This window comes from Marmota monax, unplaced genomic scaffold (genome assembly GCF_021218885.2).
Source record: "Marmota monax isolate L192 unplaced genomic scaffold, Marmota_monax_Labrador192_F-V1.1 WCK01_AAM20220418_F8-fsc00025, whole genome shotgun sequence".
Taxonomy (NCBI): Eukaryota; Metazoa; Chordata; class Mammalia; order Rodentia; family Sciuridae; genus Marmota; species Marmota monax.
In genome coordinates this window covers 5,902,902-5,927,553 of record NW_026691950.1, presented here as the reverse complement: position 1 = coordinate 5,927,553, position 24,652 = coordinate 5,902,902, and the positions used below count along the sequence as shown (strand labels likewise).

Sequence of the window (24,652 nt, the reverse complement as noted above, 5' to 3'; positions counted from 1 at the left end):
AGGGCCAATGTCAATGCCCACATTTTAACTTAATTACCTCTTCAAAGACCGCCATCGTCAAACAGTCATATTCTGAGGTACTACAGGCTCAGGCTTCAACATATGCACCTTAGTACTGGAAACACAATTTAGCCCATAACAAAGGGAATGATAAATTAAAACATATAAATGACAATTTTATGACTACTAATTTCTGTTTCAAGATTATTGGTATTGTGGAGCATCTCTAGCTCTAGCAATACCATTGAGTTTTTACAATAACATCACTATAGTTGTTAAAAGCATGTAACAATCTCAAGGCATATCCGTGCAGTGTTAAAGGATCGCTGGTGCTTCTATTACACACATAAAATGGTGCCATCATGTGTCTACAGTGTAAATTACAACTTAGAATTCATTTTTTTTAAAGCTGGTTTTTAAATTTTCTATTGTTTTCTTTTAGGTTTTTCTTTTTTTTAATTTTGAAAATATATTGGGATTTTTCCAACTGTTTTATATCACAAATAGAAAGTATTTGGTGAAGAGGAGGAGAAAATAACTTGAATTTTATATGGAAAACAGAGTCATTCTATGAAGAACCTTAGAATTACAACATCATCCTGTGCAGAAGCCATTTGGGGAAGCTTTCTTTGACATTGTATAAAATTTATTTAATAAGAAAATGAAGTGATGAAAAAGAGAAAAAAAGGATTTTCTATTTTAATAATCTAGGTGAGACACAGCAAAGTTCTGGATAAATCAATGACTTAAAAAATGAGAAGTGGAAATTAATAGACATTTTGAAGACAAATAACAAGGTTAATTTGATATGGAAAGAGGGAGGAGTCCAGGAAAACTGAATTTTTCTTTTAGCATTGATAGATTGGATAATAGCATTGCTATTTAACAGAATGTAAAATTTAAATATTCACATTAATATCCAGTAAGGGGAAAAGTGCAGGGCTACAGTTTGGGAAGCCATCTGTAAAAAGATAACAAAAACTGTGATGTTGGGTGACTTTTTGAAGTCAGAGCATAGAAAATTAAATTTTTGATAGGAGAGAAAGTCAACATACTCCATAGTATCCTTTTGTGAAATGGAAGTAACAGGCCTCAAGGGAACATAATAGATTATATGGGTATACATTTACATTTTTCAAAAATTTCCTCTAAGCATCTATACTTGGGTTCTCCAGAGAAATATAATCAACAGCCACTTTATTATTCAAGCCATTTTATACACCATTGCTAGAGTAAAGTTCCTAAAGCAGAAGCGTAAATGTATTATATTTCTTGATTACACTGGGTTCTCATACATTCAGGACTCTTATATAAGATATAGATACACACACATATATGTATCCATATAGACAGATATTGAAAATGAAAATTTTAAGTAAGTGGCTCACACAGTGTTAGAGCCAGCAAATACAAGGTTTATAGCCCAGGCTGATAGGCTGAAAATTCAGATAAGAGTTGATGTTGTATCTTAAATCCAAAATCTGCAGGGAAATTCAGGCAGGATGTCTATTTTGTGATGCTGAGGCAGAATTCCTTCTTAATCTCTTTCACAGGACTTATAGTAGTCAAGGAGAAGAAACCAGGCTGCACCTCCAATAATTTGCTTACAGATATTTTCAGCTGAATACCCAAGTTCAATGCACTCAATAGAACACAATTCAGCTAAATTTTCTGCCACTTAATAGCACTGATTTGATGATCTTTTCTCCAGTTTCTAATAACATGCTCCTCACTTTGGCCTGACATCACCAGAAGCATCTTTACATTTTTGCAACAATTCTCTTCCTGACAATGTGTATTATCTAAGATGACAGAAACTTTCTCTATACCTCTCCTCTTTCTGAATCCTCCCGCAACAGACTCCTTTGACATCTAATTTTCTACCAACAATCTCTAGGAAAAGCTAAACATTTTCTTTTCTGTAACTCAAAACTCTTACAGTCTCTCCGTGTGACCTAATTCTAAAGAAACTTCCACATTTTCAGATATTTGTTATTTCCTTCCTGTTACCAAAATCCATATTAGTTTTCTGGGTTTGTCATAACAAAATGAAGGTTTAACTAACATAAATTTATTGACTCACGAGTTCTGGAGGCTGGAAGTCTATAGTCAAGGTTTCAGCAATGTTAGTTCTTTCTGAGAATGGGCAGGGAGAGTTTGTTCCATTCCTCTCCACTATCTGTTGGTGATTTGCTGGAAATCTTTGGCATTCCTTGGCTTGTAGCTGCATCACTCCAATCTCTGCCTTCATCGCATGGTATGTTTCCAGTGTCAGTCACCACCATCTTTTCCTGTCTGCATGGCTGTGTCCAAAATTTCTCTTTTCATAATAACATCAATAATATTGGGTTAGGACTAATCATAATGGCCTCATTTTAACTTGGTTACCTCTGTAAAAGTCCTATATACACATAAGTCACATTCTGGAGTACTGGGGATTATGATTTTATCATTTCATTTGGGAGAGACATAACTCATTGCATAAAATTAATGAAGAGCTGACCTCCAGCCCAGCTAATGTCAACAACCTTCTCTATAAATCTTGATAGTGGTTAATAACCTGAATGGACCTCATCTTTCTGAAATTGAAAAATGAATCAAACCAAGAATTTGCATTGAAATCTATAGTGATTTGTGAACTTATCTTAAAATTAATCTTAGTCCAAAGAATTTTTAATAGGAACCACTTTTAAAGTATTTAGGTTCAAGTGAAAATATTACAAGCCCACAAATATCAATAAAAACTTGTGGTACATCTTTTTCAGATAACCACAGAAATATATCTTGCCCAACATGCTCTCTGCATAACCTGACCACACACCCACCATATTAGTTTTCTGTTGTTATGGAACTAACTGCCATGGATATAGTACCTAATATACTACAAATTAGTAGGGAAAAGTCCAGCATGGCTCAGCTGGATTCTCTGCATAGTATTCCATAAGGCTGAATTCCAGGATATGGACCTTTTTAAATCTACTTCCAGGTTCATTTGGGTTGCTGGCTGCTATAGTTTGAATATGATTTTTTGTCCTCCAAGGGTCCATTGTGATTAAAGGCTTGTTCCCTGTGGTGGTGCTATTGGGAGGAGGTACAAGCTTTGGTAGGTACAGCCTCATGGACCTCCAGGTCTTCAGGAGGTTGTCCTTGAAAGGGATAGGGACTCGGAATCATATCTCTTTCTTTTTTTCCTCGCTTGAGATATAATGACCTGCTTGCTCCTGTACACACTCCCACCATTGTTATCTACTGTGATGTGATGTACCATCGCCATAAGATGAGCTGATGCAGGTGTCATGCACTTGAACCTCCCAACCCATGAACTAAGTAAACATTTTCTCTTTACTAAGTTTATTGCCTTGGGTATTTTGTTGTAGTGGGAAAAAAAAAAAAACAAAACAAAAAAAAAAACCTAACTAAAACCCTGGCAGAATTCCATTCCATTGGAAACAGTGATTCCCATTTCCTTGTTGGCTATCTGTTGGGAGGAGCTCTCATGTCCTAAAGGCTATCCATATTCCTTGATACATAGTCCTCTCCATCTTCAAGCCAACTATGGAACATCAAATGTCCTTTGTGCTTTGTATCTCTGACTTCTTCCTCTGTCTCTAACCAGAGAAAACTCTGCTTTAAAAAAACTTGCATATTAGGTTAAAGTCAATTGACTAGTGATGTTAATTTTATCCTCTTTGCTAAGATGATACACATTAATTGTAAGTGACCAAGTCTTCAGATGATTCCCATCATCAGCCTGTGAGCTACCATGGATTTTTCCAAGCTTGGGCAAGTTAAATAACTTACCCACATTCATACATATAGCTTATAGCAAAATGGCATTTAAACACTGTCTTGCAAATTTCAAAATTAATTCATTGAACAGTTATTTAAACCTCTAATTTGAGTTTTAAAGGATGAGTCTCATGTTCAGTCTGAACATGAAATGGGGGATGGTATTCCACATGGAAGTTCCTATGTAAGCAAATGCATAACATGTGCAGGGCACGGCAGACTCTTCTAGATTACAAGAAGTTTTGCAAGAAATGAAGTTGGAAAACGAATTAGGAGATGGCCATGTGAATAGGAGCTTGGATTTCATGTTGCTAGTAACCGTACCCACTGCAAGGTTAAAGAGATTTTAAGCAGGAAGCAGCAGAGTAAATTTATGTTTCATGTAGATCATTTTAAAAGCTGCCTGGTGACAAGAAATAAACTAGTTCCAAGAGATAACAATGACAGCCTACACAGGGACAGTGATAGTGCAGCTAAAGAACTGAATTTAATTAGAAGGTAAAATTAAACTGCCTTTAAAAGGATATGGAGTGTCAAAGAGGCAGTTACCAAACATACAAAGGCATAGGAAAATAAAAAAGAGGCTCTCCTAGTTCACGTGTTAAATGTAACAACTAGCCTCTGATTTCTATTCATGACAGCCATCAGCTATTGTCTAAAAAAGTAAGTAGTACTAGAAGATAAGAGGCAGAATTGTGTTTTGTTTTCTACTTTTGAGACTCCTGTGGCAGTTAGGTGAAGATTAATTCAACCACTTTCTAGCTTCATGAGATATTATTCTAAAACCAAAATCTAGAATACATCATGCTAAGAGAAATAAGCCTTATTTAGAAAGTCAATAGTCATATATTTTCTCTTATATGTGTAAGCTAGAGATAAAACAGAAAAAGGAGAGATCTCATGAAAATAGAAGGGAGACCAGTAAAGTAGAGGGTGGAGATTAGGGAAAGGGAGAAGAGGAGAGAAAGAACAGGTACAAGGAATGAAATAGTACAAATCATTCTGTGTGGAGGTAAGAATACATCATTCTGAAGTTACTGTAATATTAAATTGCAATTCATCAGTAAAAATATTTTAAAAGACCAAAGGTGATTATTCACATATTCTTCAGTGACTCTTATGATTCTTAAATTTAGCAATAATTGAAAGTTCTTTCTTTTGATGTTTGGGGTGTGCAAAACCTATTTGATGCTCCAGTTTAATGAAATGCTTTCCATTCACCATATTACACACTGGTGACTAAGCTATTCTTTTCATGAATCAGATAACTTACATAAACCCACAACGATGCCAGACAATGGGTGTGCTTTTTGGATGGTCATATATTTGGAAACAAATGTCTTCACTAATAAACCTCTCAAAGCTCTATTTTCTTCAGGAAGCTATGTCAGGGAACATGTATATTTCACTAAAGATTAGTACTTCATTGGAACTTTTGATGAATTTTTGCTATAAAGATATATTTAATTTTATATGGATTTTAATACATGTTTGATTCTGGCCAAATCCTTAGCTAGAATGGCCCCCAAAGTGGCAAGAATGGAATTCCCATAAAGAGAGTACCCCCAAACTATTCCCAGATAGGGGCCAGTCGAGATTCCAAAGAAAGAAACACTGTACTCCAGGATGATCACTTCAAAGCATTTATTAGAAAACTTATTGCAGAGTGCAGCATATCCTTGGTTGGACATTGAGAAGGGATGCTCTGACTAGGTGTTCCCAAGGAGAGGTATTTTTGTTTGGAGTTTATAAGAGGGATTAAGGATTTGGCTCAGGACTGGAGCTATTTTGCTATGTTTTGGACAATAACCTAACTGGCCTTTATCAATGCCTGGGAATGTTCAGGGATTGGGTTTAAGCCTGCTGGAGAAAGCATGTAGCTGGCTGGTGACAGAGTGATCAACACACTCTATGTTTCTCAGTAAGGACAAGAGCAAAAGCAAGGGGACCTTGGGGAACACTGCAATGTGTGATTTTTATCCGATAATCCCTTGGCTCTGCCTAACTATATTTTAGTGTATTCCTATATTTATGTACTTAAAAATAAATGCTGTAAAGAGAATGGGAGAGGGGAGGGAGGATGGAAGGGAAAAGGAGGAGGGAGAGAAGGAGGAATCATGAACTGAAATCAATTTCCATGCATATATGATTTTCTTGGGATGAACCCAACTACTATGTATGACCATAAACTTAAAAAAAAATGTATGTTGTAACCAATTGAAATGTTGTGTTTTTAGTTGTTTTTTTTTTTTTTTTTTCAAATTCTGGGAGAAAGTATCAGTTCTCACAGCCAATGAAAACAAGCTTTTCTTAGATGAGGATTTAGATCTACTACTGGTACTAAGGAATAAGTCATTCTGATCCAAACCACATGGCTCTTAGACAATGTCAGCAATGTTCTCCAAAGGAAACACAGTGCTGGCAGGAAATGATAAGGCAAGTTGGATGTTGAGTAGTAACAAATATCCATTACTAGGATAAAAGGACTCATAAGTAGTCTTGGAGAATACATTTTTAAGTGCTCAAATGCCAAGGAATATGAATCTTTATTTCTTGAGGGAATTACTTTTCTTGTGGCTTCATTTGTCTTATTAAAAAATTACCTTAAGGGCTGGGAGCATAACTCAGTGATATAGTGCTTGCCTAGCAAGTGTGAGGTACTGTGTTCACTCCCCAGCACTGAAATAAACAAAAACAAACAAAAAAGTTCCCCTAAATCTCTTTAGCATATACTTCTTACAGGTTTTACTTTTTCGCTTCTCTGACATGTTTTGCTTTTTATGTGAATCATTATTTATATAATGCTGTTTAATTTTTCTTCTTCTATTTCCTCTAATTTATATTATTAGTTTTAGACTTATTCAACACCTCACATTAGTATTAATTTACGTGAAAGTGAGCTACCCCTGGGAGCATCATTTCCCTTAGGGTTATTTTTCCTTGTCAGTTGTAAAACTTACTTATTTTTTATCCCATGAAGGGAATTGTCACATCTGAATAAATAATATCAGAAATAAACATTTATAAATTGTACTAAGAATGTGAGGAAAATAAATGTAAAAAAAAAAAAACAAAACAAAAAAAACGACCCTGGAGGCTTTATGCAAAAGAAACACTGTAGCTTGCCTTCCATTTCACCGTGTAATACAATGTTTTTCCAGAAATGTTGGCAGCACATGAACAGCTTTGCTTCACAAGTAAGTCTCCCATCAAAAGCTTCTGCCAGGGCCTGGATTGTGGTAAAGAGCTTGCCTATCATGTGTGAGGCATTGGTTTTGATCCCCGGAACCACATAAAAATAAACAAATAAAATAAAGGAAGATATTATGTTCGCCTACAACTAAAAAATATATGTGTTAAAAAAAAAAAAAAGCTTCCACCAGGGTCACAAGAATATAACACTTTTTCCCAGATGCAGTTGTGCTCACCTGTAATTCCAGAGTTGGTGTTCACCTGTAATCCCAGCAACTCTGAAGCCTGAGCATTATGGTTTCAATGTATGGTATTCCCAAAAAAGCTCATGTGTGAGACAATGCAAGAAAGCTGAGAGGTTAAATGATTGGGTTGTGACAGCTCCAAACTAATCAGTGCATAAATCCCTTGTTAGGGATTAACTGGGTTGTAACTATAGGCAGGTAGGGTGTGGCTAATAGAGGTAGGTCAACAGGAGCATTTCTTTGGCTACGTATTTTTCCCTGAAGAGTGGAGCTCGCTCTCTCTGCTTCCTGATGCCATGTCCTGACCAGTTTTACTCCACCACGATCTTCCACCATGATGTTCTGCTTCATCTTGGCCCAGAGCAATGGAGCCAGCTGTCTATGGACTGAGACCTCTGAAACTGAACTCCAAATAAACTTTTCCTCCTATAATTGTCCTGGTCATGTTGTTTTGGTCCCAGCGGGAGAGGGGAGGGGAAGCTGAATAAAACTCTAAGGGAAGATGATCACAGATACTGGGCCAGCTTTGACAACTTAACAAGATCTTGTCACAAAATAAAATAGGATAAGACTGCGGATGTAAATCAGAGGTAGAATGCTTCTGGTAAAATACTTCTGCTTTGATTCCCAACTCCATGTCCTTACAGTAGGGTTGATAGCTGCTCTTCTATTTAGCAAAAGATGAATCTCTGTCATCTCAGGAATTTTCTTCCTTTCATATGAATGGGCTGTTGTTGGCCATGATGGAAAAATCATTTTTCTACTACAAATGCATCATTCTTATCAAGAATTTTCCCCTAGATGCTGATAACAGATTGACCCTTAATCATTAGTTTTTCAGATTTTGGTGTATTTGTCTCTTTCTAACCCTCGTAGGTTATTTTTCTGGAAATTGTGAGAAAACATTCTAGCTTTGTAGATTTTAAAGCAGATTTTTTTAATTAAAGAAAATTAAACTATATTTAAAATTTTTGTTTCTCTGAAAATTTTTGTTTCTCTATACACTTCTTTCCAGGGAGTGAAAATATAAAGACTACAAAGCAGAGAGTTTTCCTTGAAAGAGCACCCTTATATCAAGACACTTGAAATTAAAGCTCTAAGCTAAGTAGTTGTGTTTCTCATACTTAAAGGAAATAGAGCTGTTGTTTTATCAAATAGAATATGAAATGGAGTCAATCTGTTATTAAAATCTAGAAGAAAATTATTGATAAGAATGATGCATTTGCAGTAGGAAAAATGTTTTTTCCATCATGGCCAACAACAGCCCATGCATACTAACAATAATATTGAAATATGTACTCTATCTTACTGTTTTCCTCAATCTACCATAACCACTTTCACTCACTGATAAGAATAAAATTAAAATCGGACTTGAAATACCTTGAAAAAATTGTAATAATGATAAAACCCCAAAGATTATGAAGTAACAATATTGTAATATTGAAACAAAAAGATATAACAGAGCATTGAGAAAGATTTTTTGCCCTTAATTGCTAAAGAAAATATAGCCAAGCCATTTGTTCATCTTTACTGAGTGGTACCTAGTGGATTTAGTCCATATCATAAATAATATCTAGGTAATAAAGGGCTTTCTTAACCTTTTGTATTTCTAGAGAGAGGAGAGAAAAGGAAAATGTGTTTCTGAGTAGAACTTGGTGATCTTTATACAGGTGAGAATTTTGATATTCATATTCAGTCTTTTTGGTCATCCAGAAATCCAAAATAATTGCTTAAATAAATAAAATAATCAATTGATGACACCATGAATATATATAAATTTCATCTAAACTCTGTCTTTCATCAAATGTTTTAGTCAACTTTTTTGCTACTATTACCAAAAGACCTAATAAGAACAATTCTAGAGGAGGAATAATTTATTTGGGGGCTCACAGTTTGAGAGGTCTTAGTCCATAGATGGCCAACTCCACTCCTTGAAGCTAGAGGCAAGAGCATCATGATGGAAATGTATGGCAGAGGAACAGGGGACATGGCACCAGGAAGCAAAGACAGACACTCTACTGACCAGATATGAAACATATGCTTCAAACCCATGTCCCCATTGACCCACTTCATCGAGACACACCCTACTTGCTTTCAGTTACACTTAGTTAATCCTTATCAGGGGATTGACACATTGATCAGGTTAATGCTCTCATAACCCATCATTTCATCTCTAAACTTTCTTGCATCATCTCACAGATGAGCTTTTGGGGGACACCTAAATCATAACACCTGTAACAATCTGATGATCCATTCTACAAGGTTATTATAAAATTATTTGGTGTAGTAAAGTGTTGAACTCAGCCTGCTAATTGACTCTTTTACCCACTAGCTCATGGCCTTGTGCAAGTTATTTAATCTCTATTTCTCTTTCTGTAAATGAGATGACAATACCTCTGAAGAGTATTACAAAAACTATAATGACCAAAATCTAAAGTTTATACAACAATGCCTAAGTGGTCATAGTTATTAGTTATAGATATGGTATAATCAATATTAAAATATATATCTTTAAGTACCAGTCTGTTTAGTTTGTAACCAAGCATCAAGAATAGAGTCTGGTGCTCAGTGGTAGGTTAAGGTGTGTGACCCACTGTTACTTGACTGGTGACCTAGAAAAAGCAGCTCTGTTTAAAGAAATTCAAATTCTAAATGCTTTTAAACAATGTAGAAAAAAAATTACTCTGACATTCTGTCTTGGTTTCTGCTGAGAATTCCTAAATGTCAAATTATCTGCCCTTGAACAAAAAATTTCAGTTACTGGAATTTGGATACATGAGAAGTCCCAAGTTTAAAAAAGGAGAATTAGCATAAAAGACCACCGGAGTACTTGACCTCCACCTATGAGGTTGGTATCAAGTACAAAAAAAAAAAAAATAGATCCAGATAGAATTGAGAGGATTAGCCAGGTTATCTGAGTCAGAACCAGAAACCTCTTTTGTTAGTGACTCGGTGATAGAGAGCTAGTTCAGGCAGCTACCTGCTATAGGGAAGAGTTGAAAAGCTTCCAATGCTTAGAGATGTCTTGAAAATGGGATAGAACATGCCTCGCATGGAAAACACTGAATCATATTAGTATATTTTTCTTGACCTCTGATGAAGAGTAAGAATCAGGAAAAAAAAATTAGACCATAGTAGTCCTTCTGAATGTTGTTCACATAAATTGAACATTTTAGGTATAGATAAAATTGAAGTCCTCCCCCATTTTTATTTTGGTTTTTGCTGCATATTATTAGGAACTTTTATCTAGATTGAATATCACAGACTTAGAAGAAGCATTGAGTCTGTTGGTTTCCACGGCTTGCCTCAAAGAAACAACTTCACCCCACACTAGGAAACTGAATCTACTTTTCCACATTATCAAATTTATGTCTGTATGCTGTTTATGGTGTTTGTAAACCCTAAAAAGTGTTATATGATACTGGATATTGGCAGGATTTTTTTTTTTTTTGGCTGTAGCATCTGTTGAGAGTGTCAGAGTACAAATTTAGAAACTTTATATATAGCCAGTTCGTCATCTTTTCACCAACTGATTTGCTTTAAATTTATCAAGTAAAGTTACATTTGTTGGAAGATCTTTCCACATAAAATACAGACACCAGATACAAAATAGAGGTATGTGCCTGATATTACTGATCCTTTTAAAAGACTTGGCATTTAAATAAAATATGAAGCTGGGTTATGTAAGATCTCCAATACCACTAGTTAGTACATTACATAAAGATTTGCATGCTGTAAAAACTCAGTATTTTCTCAAATGAAATTACTTTCCATGCTTCATAACAACATGTTTTTATGACTGATATGGTTATAACACAAGAAATTTTAAGTTATTTATATTGTAAGTAGTTAAAAGATTTATTTCTAAGTCCTGATTTTAGTTCATATAATTCATACCTATACTTTTATACACATTCTTAATGAAAATTCTTGATTTATTAAATCAATGTATAAATTGCTGCATCTAATTTTAGAAAAACTTTCTGTATTTTTACTGAACTAAAAAATTTGATATATTTAACAATTGCTACTTGAATTTGTTTTTTTATTAATGAAGCTCTTAAAGTCAATGCTGCTTATGCAATTTCATTTTAAATTTATTATAGGTAGTATTCCATAAATGGTTATAATTATATGAATAACTGCTTTTGACTTATAAATTTACTTATTTAAAACAAGAAGTTTATTAAATAAAAATAAAGATTAATATGTTGAGTTGAAGAATCATATCTGTTCAACTAAAAAAGTCTCTAGTCTCTAATTTTTATTTAGAGTTACTATTACTTTCTAACAGCTTCTTTTTCCACCACCTCTTTCTCCTCTTCATTTTTTCTTTTACCTGGTAATTCTGTCCTTGAGATCTAAGTCAAAGTCATGCATTCCTCTTCACTCCAAGAAGTGAGTAGAAACAATGTAGAGAGAATGTAGGAAAAAAAAAAATCCATTCCATTACTAGTATTGTGCCTTCCTCCCTCTGACTCAGTGAGAAGCCCACGTACAACATCTAAGAATTAGGAAGTAGGTTTGTAGAGTTTTGTTTTTACTCTGGAGAAAAGAGAGGCTGTTGGCAAACTGTAAGTCTCTAGGAAAATCAAACTCAGTCTCAATATTATTTTCAGCTATTTACTTTCTGACTTTGGTGTGTGTGTGTGTGTGTGTATTTTAAGTGAAAAACTGACACTGCTTAAGAGAACACTTTTCAGATGTGTACCGAGTTTTAAGCTTTTTCTCTTAAACTACTAAAAATAGGATATTTGGGGAAGAATGTTAGTTCTTTTAGGCCAACAAAAGTCAATTTAGTCAAAAGTCACAACCTGAAGATATTAAAACTCCAGAAAAAGTAGTTCAAAGTAACACATTTTGTAAATGACTTTCTAGCATTTAGTTCCATAATTCTTTTCACAATACTTAATTTCCTCTTCCAAAGAATACCTTTTGATAGGAATTTGGCCATAATTATATCATCATGTAAGTGTCTCAAAAACTTATGAATTCATGAACTTAAAAAACTCCTTATTTTTTAGGATGTCAAACCTGGGACAATTTGACACTGACTTTTACCAATCTAATTATACCATTGATAATCAGGAGCAAAGTTATAATGATTCTAATGCCTATGGAAATCTTTATGGATCAAGAGAGTAAGTATTTTATATTAAGTCAGTATACACCCATTTTGAGAATTGTTCATATGATAACAAGGGATTTCAAGTAGAAGAATTTCTTTGGGAGAAGACAAGCTTCTCCTTACCATATCTCAGTAAAGTACCCACATTGAAATAATAGGAAAGGGCAGAGAAATTAATCCAATTTTCTGTGAATGCCCCTTTTCACTTGGAATCCATGCCAAGTTAATATCTTCTCTCTCTATTGTTTTTAAACTAGCACTTAAGAGGGCACCTGAATGCAAGCACTAGGCAAGTGCTTATTCCTTTTACCTGATCTTTTTCAAGACACTGCTTGCAAAATAGATTTCATCTAATTTAATAAAATTTTAAGTGTTTTACTTTGTGTCTGAAATTAAGACTATTACAAACCAAAGATAAGGGTTTACAATGGAATCCGTCGTCTTCCCTCACAAAATTTGAGATTTTATTTTTGGGAGTTGGGTAATTAAATATGCATTTGTAATATACAGATAGTAGGAAAAATGCTATGATGGAATCATCATGAATATATTTCACAATGTATTCATTATTTGAGATAAAATTTGAACTTGAACTGAAAATAAAACAATTATTAAGAATTAAGTATTTGCCTTTACTCATGACAAAGTAATGTATATACAGTGAGGAGCATCTGGTTCAAGTTCTGCCTTTACCATTGGTTGTTCTCATGACATTGGGAAGACTTCTCTGTCTTCATCTGAGACATAAGGACATTACTCATAACAACTTCATGGAATTGTAATAAAAATGATTATGATGATATGTAGGAAAGTGTACATTTAAAAACACAATTTAATTGTTATATAAGTATAGTTTTAAAAAGTAATTAATAAGCCTTAAGTCACTTAAACTTACTGTTTATTTGGTCATATTATTCTTTTCCAATGATGTTTTATGGGTCTGTTAGTGAACTAGGCACTTCAACTTTCATAATAACTAAATTTACCAGGCAAAACTTTCTCTGTTAGGAACAATTATAAGCTTTATAAATTAATTCACTGTATCTTCAAATAACCTTATAAGATAGGTACTACTACTATTCTCATTTTACATATGAGAAACTGGACACACAGAGAAATTAAGAAACTTTCTCAAGGTTACTAATAAGAAATGGGGTTAGGATGTAAATCCGGTGTTGTTTGATGAGGCCCACAATGATGGTTAACATATGATTTGTTGTATAATGAAGATATATTAGCATAAAATGGTGCTGTTAATAATAATGGTGAGATAGTACTAATAAACTGGACCACTATAGGCAAACTAGGATGTGTGGTGTCCATGCCCGTCCAGAAAATCTAGGCTAAATAACCTCACAACCAAGATTCTTAAAGGCTTTTTAAAACAAACAATAAAAATTACCTTGAAATCTCCAAATGGAAAGACGAAAAGACAGAATAAATATAAGAGGCACTGGGAAGCTCTTCTGTTCAACTCTGCTTGGGGAAATTTGGTCACTGTTTTCATTGACTGATCCATCCTACCCACATAGGCAAATGGATACTACTTTCACAAGCTTCTTCCTAGCCACACTTGCTGAACCATGCTCTAAGGATAGGGAAATGTATTGGGATTTATTTACAACTGTAAAAGTGAAGTATCTGGAATTTTATCTCATTCAGATCCCTGTTCTATGTTGTCTGGCATTAGTCAGGTGACCTTTTATGTCTTACACTTTGGAAAGTAAAGTAACATCATAAATGTACTTGCAGCAAAGAGAGTAGTATTAACTACCATCTACATTTTCAGACTGAAAAAATTAAGTACAACAAAAGACAAAAATTTTATCCTTAAGCAAGAACTTATGGATCACAGCTTTCTCCATCCACCCCATCTGACCCAATTTTCTTTCCCCATTTGATTTTTCATATCAACATTTCCCAGAAGTCAAGATGATAAAGAGATGGAAATTAATGTAACCAAATGAGGGCAGCTCACGATTTTGTTGATTGGGGTAATGGCCTAGCCTGTTTCAGATGCTGTTATGGTTTGGATGTAAGGTATTCTCACCAAAGTTTCTGTGTTAATGCAGAAATGTTCAGAAGTGAAATGATTAGACTACTCTCAGTGACCTAGTCAGTCCATCCTAGTGGACTGGGTGATAACTGCAGGCAGGTCAAGTATGGAGGTTGGTCACTGGGGGTATGCCCTGGAAGGGTTCATCTTCCCTGCTGTCCCATTCTTTCTGTCTGCTTCTAGCAACCATGAAGTAAGTGGCATTCCTCCACTGCCTCACTTGGGTCCAGAGCATGGAGTAGGCACACCATGGATTAAACCCCTGAAACCAGTTGAACATCACAATGGAAGTAGAAATTTTTAATTTGGGAAAAACAAAACCTCTAATAAAGTATGTAGCTAATGATTATGTGAAAAGGCACAGAAAAGTGACACTACACAACAAACATATCTCTAAACACAAAAATTATAACTGAGCTTTCTTATGATGATTTTTAAAATATTTGCATTAGAGGATACATTTTAAGTCATATTGAGTCCAAAACAGGTAAAAATATTTCCTGATTGTGACCACCTAAATACGTTAGTGTAAAGTAAAGATAAGATTTTCAAAGCTAATTGAAGTTTTATGTGAGTATGAGTGGTGAAAGGGGGGATATTGAAAAAATGGTGATTGTTTTATAGCTCAGAGACAGAATTCCTGGTATGGGTATAGTGGAGATTCTTCTGATAGGAAAACACAGGATGGGTAGGATATTGTGGAAATTATTTCAGGTGTTCCAGGGAAACCAAAATGTGTAAAAGCTGAAGGTAACTAGTGTATAAGGGCCACAAACTCAGCTCTCTGCTAATGTCAGTTTCATTGAGGAAGGGACCCCAATCACAGATGCACACTATTCCTGGGTGCAAGGAAGTTATTTAAACTGCATCCAAAAGTCTCAGGAAGCAAAGAGCTTGCAAATGTTTAACTAATGCTTATTACTCACTTTTGGGTTTTTTTTTAACTTTTATTTATTTATTTATTTGTTTTTTTTTGTGATTTGTTATAATATGTTCATACATATACACAATAAAACAGTATAATTTGACCAGTTTCATTCCCCAGTACCTCCCCTTTCCCTCCACTCTCTCCCCTGATCCCCTTCTTCTATTCTATATTTTTAATTTATTCTAATTAGTTATACTTTACTCATTTCTCATGTACTCAACACTATTCTAAGTCCTCTACTTATTTTTGCTAATTTAGTTCACAACAATGCTATGACTTCTGTTCTATATTCATCTTACAGATGAAAAAAACTGAGGCATAGAATGTGAAGTGGTTTCCTGAGATTATAAAATGGCAATTCAGTCACAAAGAGTTTCAACTCCATAGGTTGGGTTTGCTAAGCCACACATCTTGGTTCAGGAAAAATCCTATGATTGGAAGATGGTTAAATGCAGAGATGTTAACTCCACAGCCTTAGAAGTAAAATAATGGAAATATGACCAAGAATATTGCTGATTGTTCTAAAGGAGCTTTATAGTCACCTTCTAGTTGTTTCAAGTGGCATTTACAGAAAGAGGAGATGTTTACTAACAAAGATAATGTTTAAATCCTTCAATCCATAGTCCACTTCTTTTGGTCTAATTCAGTAGGAATTTATTTCATCTAGAATAATTTGATGACTTAGAAGTCATCACAGTTTCACTATCTGCCTTTTTATAGTGCTAATAAAAATGCTGTATAATTGAAAACAAAATGATTTTTGGTACACTCTACAAAATCATCACTGCTATGTGGGGTACAGATATGATGTACCTTTAAGGTCTTAAGTATTGAGTGTAGTAATCTGACATTATTTCTAATAGGTTAATCATTCAGTGTTATAGGTAATAATACTGAATGATGTTATAGGTAATACAAAATTTCCAGTCCTATTCTCTCTGTTTTTTTTTTTTTTTTGTGTGTGTGTGTGTGTGTGAAAAGATATAGAAAGCTTAACATATATCACTAAGAATATAAAAGAACTTGCTGGTGTAGCCATTTTGAATTGGCACAACCTAGTAAAACGGATAATACCAGAAAACATGGGACTAAGTAGATTCATAGTATGTGGTTAAAATCATAATTCCTCATAACACTTTCAGGAAAAATGCCTGAAAGACAATTGAGTTATTTATAGAGTGTTTGGGGGTAAAACTATGAACTGTTGATGTGATTCTTTTGGTATCACTTCAGTTTTGTTCATTAAGACGTAATAGTAAATATTATAGTCAATGTTTACGATGTTGAAGTTATAAAACAAAAAAGAATTTTAATTTTTACAGTCATGGAATGTGAACGTGATAATTTTTCTAAATAAATCATTTTGACTTTTCCTCAAAATGGAAAAATTTTAAAATGCTCACTATCTTAAATATGTGGTGGAGAAATTTTAATATTATGCCCCATTATAATAAGGATGAGAGAGACCAAGCTGCTGTTGGAGAAGTTTTACTGGATGAGGGAGCAAAGCAGGATAGAGGAAAGAGGAGGGGACAGGATTTGGCTGGTGATGGGCATATATGTATTTTCTAATGTGTAAAAATGTGTTTTTCCCTTTTGTGGGAGACACTGGGTTAAAATAGCTACCCATGTTGAGTCCCTCCATTCACAGAGCTTGTTCTACAGGTAGTAACTGTGGAAGTTATACTTCCTCTAACCTAGTTGGCAATGCCTGAGCATGATTCATGGTGAAGCCAGGCAAGTATGTCAATGAAAATCTTATTTAGATACATCATTGGGTCATTTTTCTTTGCCCTTTGTATTTTTCTAGAAAGGCATACATTAAAAAAGATACACTAGGGCAATTTTACTCATCAGTTTGTCATTTGTTTTACTGGTACTTTTGATAGTTTACCTACTCTATTAGAAAGAGGGGTGGGGGGATTACTAAATGAAAACTACAGTAATCAGCCTATACTGTGGGAAGTTCAAAAGGTTCCTTACCCTTAATGAGCTACAGTTGAGTTCGTGAATTATTAAATGTGTGTCTCTCCATCTCTATGGCTTTATTTGCTAAAATAGTTATTTTATTGATCAAGTTTATACACATAAAAGATTAAGTGTGTTATTCTTATACTTTATATTAAGATTAATGTCAGAAGGAAATATTCAAAAGCCATTCTGTAAATATTTTAGCATGAGCAGATCACAGTGGGTCACAAAGTTCAAATTTTTGGACCTTATCTTTAGCATAGGCAAAAGACCTTAGGTGAAAAAACTTAAACGTGTTAATGGGAAATATTTTATACTTCATCCCCTGGTAAAAGCTATACACCTATACAAAATTCACCAATAACTTTACCACTCTTTCTTTTCCTTTCTTCCTTTCTCTAGTTCTAGTAAGACATTATTTACAAAGATCAATATTTTCCCACTTCCTCACAAACTGTAAAAATAAATAAATAAATAAAACAAAACCATGTTCAGAAAGGAATTGAAATATGATGTCCTGGCAAAACTAAATTACTCATTTCAAAAAAGAAACTAAAGCAAGCTGTAGGATACATTCATTGATTAGTAATATTTTTCTGGGAATGGCCAGAACTGGACAGCGCATTCCATTATGGATAGTAGGTAGTTCATGTATTTATTATTCCTTTGAATTTGACTATACTACTAAAATTGTGGTTCTCACTTGTTATTTCTACAGATTTGTAAGGGCTTCACAATTGGTGATTGCATCCTCTTGGGAGCAAAGCACCATCTAGAAAGCTTCCATGAAGTGCGTTCAGCACCTGCAACACTTTGGCATGATACTGGGAGAGTCATTTTGTATCCATAAGCCTCTATTTCCTTTCCTATGAGATGGGATTACAAATACAGTTTTAACCATACAAAGTTTTAATTCAGAAAATATAAGGGGCAGTGCCCAGCACATTGTACATGCTCAATTAAAATTGGTAGGTATAGCTCATTCTTTTACAAGTCTTTTTAAGGCCAGTTAATTGTTTTGTGGGATTTTAAAAATTACAGTTAAATTTGAAGTAGGCTACTTTACTTATAAGTAAATATTCATAAAAGCTAAGTGAATTCATAAAAGGAAAATTTATATGTCCCCTCTTGATTTGTCATGATATCCTTTCATTACATGTATAAATATCAGTATTTTCCCTTTTTTAGACAGCAAGCCAGTAAGCAGCCTCAGCCTGACCCTCTTGTTCCTCCAGAGATGCTCATGCCGTCAGGTTATGCAGGACAATTTTTTCAGCCAGGATCCAACTCGGATTATTATTCACAATCTCCTTACATTGACAGTTTTGATGAAGAGCCTCCTTTGCTAGAAGATAAGTTAAGGAAGTGTTATTAATGTGTGCACAGCTCGAAGAATAATAGCAATAATCAGCACTTAATGTGTGCTGTCAGCATGCTGCATACAGTGTTTATGTATAATTGTTTCAGCATAACAAGAGCCTGCCAAACCAACACATGGAAATCATTGAAAATCTGTTGCATGTTTGTGTAGAGAAATTTGGTAGTAGATTTGCACTATTATTATGATATGGCTGTAGTTATTAATGTTTATTCACTCTTTCTTAAATTTTGACTCTCTCAGCAAAGACAGCTTTTGACAAAAGTACTAATACCAAAGCAACCACCCTTCCTGCCCCAATTAATGAAGCACTTTATATTTTATTTTCTGCTATTTGCCTGGGAGCAAAGGGAATAGTTTTTAAATTAATATTTGTTGTTGACAAGCCTGCTTCTCTCCCCTGACTTACATGAACCCTCTCATCTCAGCTTGGTATGACTAGGCAGAGAAAAAAATGTGATTCTAGAAAATGATGCTGCTTTTGAAAAGGAAACCCTGAACACTTGAAACTGAGGTCCCTGGGGTGGGGGGTTCAGAGGTGTATCGATCCATTGATTTTTGTTTTCAATACGTTCAGCCATGCTAAAATGTCAGTATAATACTAGAAACATGTGTATTAAAAAGTGAAAACTCAAATGGATTTAAATTTGAGACCTAAGAAGGTATATTTACTGATTAGCTACTCCAAGTCCTTTGCATGTACTAATTCTTTATATGAGCCATCTTCTTTTTCTGCCTAAAAACTGGAAAACAAAATGAATGATTTAAACCATTCAAAAAGATACCAGAAATTATATAATACATCCATTGGTTCTTTAGAAGCCACTTAAGTTTCGGGGTCAGTTATGTTTTTACCGGTTCATTGTATTTTGTCTCTGCAATTAATAAACACCTAGTTTAATGAGAGTGACCTATAGTGTTATTATTAACTGAAACCTTTACGTTGACTCCACCAACATCTTTGCTTTTAAAAAAACTATCAGTTGTCTAATTGTATCCAGTATATTTGGAAACATGAATGAAAATATAAAAATCACTCCAAATTGAAACTCCAAGACATGATTACCATTTACAATTTGGTGTATTTCTGTCCAGTCTGTGTGCTGGTTTCCTATGAATGGTGTATATATTTTATATGTAGGTATATACACACTTAAAAATGAAATATTATTTTCATTGTATGTATATGAATTTGAGTATTTAAAGGTGAAAGTGTATCATTCCATGGGTATGAAGTTTTATATTCTTTTCATTTATATTTTATCATGAGTATTTCCATAATGAATTCTTAAAAGTCATTAAATATTATTTGAAAACATGATTTATAATGGTTTCCTAATATTCTGGCATAAAAGTACAATGTTTTATACCTTAAAAGTTGTTCCTTATAAAAAGTAATGCTTTGGTGAGCATCGTGCTGAAAATCCTTTGACCTGTACAAAGTCTTATCCTTGGAGTGTATTCATAACTTGAAATGACTAGGTCAACCAAGTCTCAGAAATGAATTTTCCATTAGACCAGTGCAGGAGAATCTGTGATATATCTCTTTTGATTTGATAGGAAGAAAGGAAAAAGGAAGACTTTGCATTTCTTTTTTTTTTTAATTTTTTGTTGTTGGTTGTTCAAAACATTACAAATTTCTTGACATATCATATTCCACACTTTGATTCAAGTGGGTTATGAACTCCCACCTTCACCCCATACACAGATTGCAGAATCACATCAGTTACACATCCATTGATTTACATATTGCCATACTGCATTTCTTAATTCCTAAAAATTTTTGACATTTTAAAAACAAGTTTATTGACCATTTTTACTTCTTCCTATTTTATTTTTATTTTAGTCATATTTACTAGAAATTTTTTAATTTTTTAAATATATATAGTTTAATTTATATAGTAAAGGTATAACTTTCTGGAATATGTATTTCAAACATTTCTTCTTAACTTGTGTTTGCCATCTGATTTGGTCATGGATCATTGGGAAACAGAAATTTTAATGTTTATATTTTAAAATCAAGAATACTTTTGTTGGAAACTTTTCTTTCCAATTGCTGTGTTGCTTAAACTCTATTTCTCTAGTTCCAGAAAATGTTCATACTCACTTATAGATTTTCAAATTTAGGATTATTCTTTTGCTTAGTATTTAGATTTTTGATTTGACAATTGTTTTAGTGTAACATGTGAAGGATTTTACATTAGTTTTCTCTTTAATGATTAACCGATTCTCTCCCACAAAATTTATTGAAAATATTTTTTCACTTATCTGAAATGTTTCTATTGTTAGACTTCACTTCATTCTCCACTAATGTCTTTTTAACTTTGAATAGAAAATATGTTATATTCCCCTTCCCATACATTTATGAATGAATTTTACATTTTTCCTCTTTGTTATCATCCCTACCATATACATACTAGAGAAGGGAGCACATGACATAATCCTATTTTTGAATTTATGAACTATCTAGAGTTTTTGGTCCAGAATGTTCTTCAAACTGGATAGCTGTGAAAGTTGCAAGTTTCATCTGTCCAAAGACATGAAATATCCCTAAGCAGGCTTTCTAGGATGAGGTGATAAATGACATGTGTTAGTTTTCACTGAGCACATACCAAAATATCCTATAAAATTATGAAGCTATAATAATGAACATTCCATGCATAAAAGCATGTTAATTTGAAAATGTGTTCATTTACTCCTCCAGTGTTTACTTACTTCTCAAGGTAATCTAAGACACTCATTTGGTTTATATAAGAATGATGACTTTTGCTTTTTGATAATGGACAGTCAATATGTTAACAAAGGCATTTTCAAGAATAATAGTCAATTTAAGACTGTCAGACTAAAAAAAAATACTGATATTGGTATTTGTAGTACAGCCTGATATTTGTATATAAAGGGTAATGCTACAATTTGCATAGAAAATATTTTATTTTTATAGCATGTTATATACTTTACTACCACTAGATGACAGCAAAACAACAAACTTTGCATTCAAATTTCACAGTGGTTTTTATCTTTTATCTTTTATTTTGTATACAAAGGGGTTATATTAGGGTTTCTACAATTAACACATACTTATCTAATTCCCATACCTTGTAAAAAAATTGTGAACTAAATTTTTATGGATATAATTCAGTAAACAACATAAAATATTTTTTCTTACAAAACTATTTAGTAGATTCTGCATTCATTCACTATTTCAGAATCAATATTGAAATATGTGTAGAATTTAATTATGCCATCAAGTAAATGGTAGAAATCAGTAATGATATTGCATAAATCATTTTCCCTCTCAGTTTCTTCAGAAATAACTATGCTTTTCAAGGAAAAAGGCATTTGGAATCAAAGGCTACTTTATTATGGCAAATATTGAAAATGCAATTAGCATGAATGTCAAAACTAAAAATAAAATTTGAAAATTACATAAGACTCAGATGAAGTTAAGTGACATCATTTCTCAATTTTTAAAGTCTTCTGCTATTTTAAAAATTACATTAGAATTCTAACCTGATTTTAAGGTTGGTGGATTTTATATTTTTCCAAAGTGTCTATTTATTACGAAATATATAAATGCATTGGAAAATAAAGGAAAAAACTTGGAAGTTGAAATATAAATGAGTTGCTCACTATTAATTTAACTAGTCAAATAATTTTTTTTTTGGATGGCAAAGCGTCTAGCAGTGCATGAAACACGAAGAAGAGTGTCTTTCCTACCCCAGTTCAGATCAGTATCTAGCTGATTCTGTTAATATTACTGCATTGTTAAAACATGCCCCTCATCATAGAAACATTCACAGTCCCTCTTGTATGCTGTGTACTTAATGTCAGGTTTGCAAGATATTTAGGTGCTACTTGCCACTATTAATAAAAAAACAAAAACAAAGCTGAGGGCTGGGGATGTAGCTCAGTGGTAAGTCATGAATCTAAACCAAAACCAGAAACAGCTGAACTATACTCAGTATCTAACCAAGATTGCCAAATCCCAGTAAGGAAAGTTGGATGCCACGTACTAATGAATTTAGAAAGATAGTCCTTTACAAGGGAGAGTTGGACTAGTTAAAAAAATATATGTGTATATATATATATGTATATATATATATGTATATATATACACATATATTTTTTAACTAGTCCAACTATATATATATATATATATATATATATATATATATAAAGATTAGATGCACATTCATCCAAAAACACCTATACAGTTAAATGCATGTGCTCTTCAGATTGTTGAATATGCAAAACTGATTTTCTTTCTTTGGATAATCTGCTTAATCTCTCAAAACCTTATCCATCTGATGCATAAAATGGGACTAAAACAGCAGTGCTAACATGTTAATAAGACTAATGCATGTAAATCTTGGAAAGGATCAAACACTTAATAAATGGTAGTTTGTTGCAGGTGAAATGCACATACTTACCCTCGATTCTTTCTAGGATATATCTCACCCTTATTGAAATTTTAAAATGATGAAAGGAAGCGAAAGTTTGATTGCTGTATCCTAAACAGCCAAGCCACATAATTTTCTTTGAATGTTCTGTTTTTCTCCCCAAGATACATCCTAGTTTATAAGAATAGTGAGAAAAGAAACTGATATAGTATCAAAATTTATTTCTATATTCAGTAGATTTCAAATGAATAGATTTTTTTCCAAAAATTATATAGAAGGAGAGGAATATAGTAGTCAAAATTCCTTGGAAAATAGACTATGGAGAAAAGACTTAGAAATTTCTAAATGAATCTGGACTCATGGACATTGATTTTGAATATTTTATTCTAACACTATCACTCACAAAGGGGAAATATTAACTTGTTTTAAGAAGTTAATCTTTAACTATATTGACCTTACCTCAGAGTGCATTGATGTTATAGAAATAAAAACATCCTGATTATTTTTCTTCCTGGAAAGACCTCTACCCTTTTTTCCTTTGTTAAGTTTCATCCATGTGGCATTAAATTTTTTCTCATTAGCCAGAGTGGAATAAAAATCCCAGACCTAGATTGAGTCTCTATGAAGTTCTGCTATTTGAAAAATGATGCCATGGTTGATAACACAAAATTTCAGGAGTGTTAGCAATTGTATACGGGGAAAGGAAATATTTACAGATGCAATAGATTTTTGGTCTGTTAGCTAGAGTTTTAATTTTTACTATATAAGTCTATTTCCCAATTTTAACTGTATTTTAATCTTGTCTTTATTGCATAAATAAGGAAAATGTTTCCTAGATGGAAGTTTTTTTCTCTAACATATTCCTTTAGCTCATATACTTGGGCAACAAAAACTCTTTTCATTTTGTTTTTAAAGATTATTATATATAACTTTAAAATATGAAGATACAACAATAAGATTAAAAGGCTGAGTAAGCTAATCAAATGTGTTAATTTTAGTTAAATAATGTAACTTGTTTTACCCTCTATATTTACATATATAAATGTATATGTATGTGTATGTATGTATATGTGTGTGTATGTATGTGTGTATATGTATGTATATATATATATATATATATATATATATATATATATATATATATATATTCTTTTCTTTTCTTTTTGCAGAACTTGGAATCAATTTTGATCATATATGGCAAAAAACCTTGACGGTGTTAAACCCAATGAAGCCAGCAGATGGCAGCATTATGAATGAAACTGATCTCACAGGACCCATCCTTTTTTGTATAGCCCTGGGAGCCACCCTGCTTCTGGTACTGTGCAACCATAAACACCAGATTTTAATGCTTGTCCTTGCCAGTATGTATTCTGAAAAAGATCTTTGTTAATTAAAAAAAGAAAGAAAGTATGTTGCTTTATGTAGTGAAAATTGTTTAATTTTTTACTTTTTGAAGTGAGAGAGATATTCAATTAATCAACCATAGTGACAAAAAGAAGCTGTTGTAGTGTATGAAAACAGACAAAAATATAAACTTAAAATTTAGAAAAATAAAACCACCAAAT

At 33.2% G+C, this 24,652-nt stretch overlaps 1 protein-coding gene across 1 annotated transcript in view; it reads left to right on the top strand.

Moving 5' to 3' along the window:
* Positions 1-24,652, top strand: part of Yipf7 (Yip1 domain family member 7) — a 48,120-nt gene that overhangs the window by 3,475 nt on the left and 19,993 nt on the right. The window contains 3 exon segments of the mRNA XM_058583029.1: positions 12,251-12,367; positions 18,498-18,676; positions 24,257-24,402. Of these exon segments, the coding sequence (XP_058439012.1) occupies positions 12,251-12,367; positions 18,498-18,676; positions 24,257-24,402 (442 nt within the window).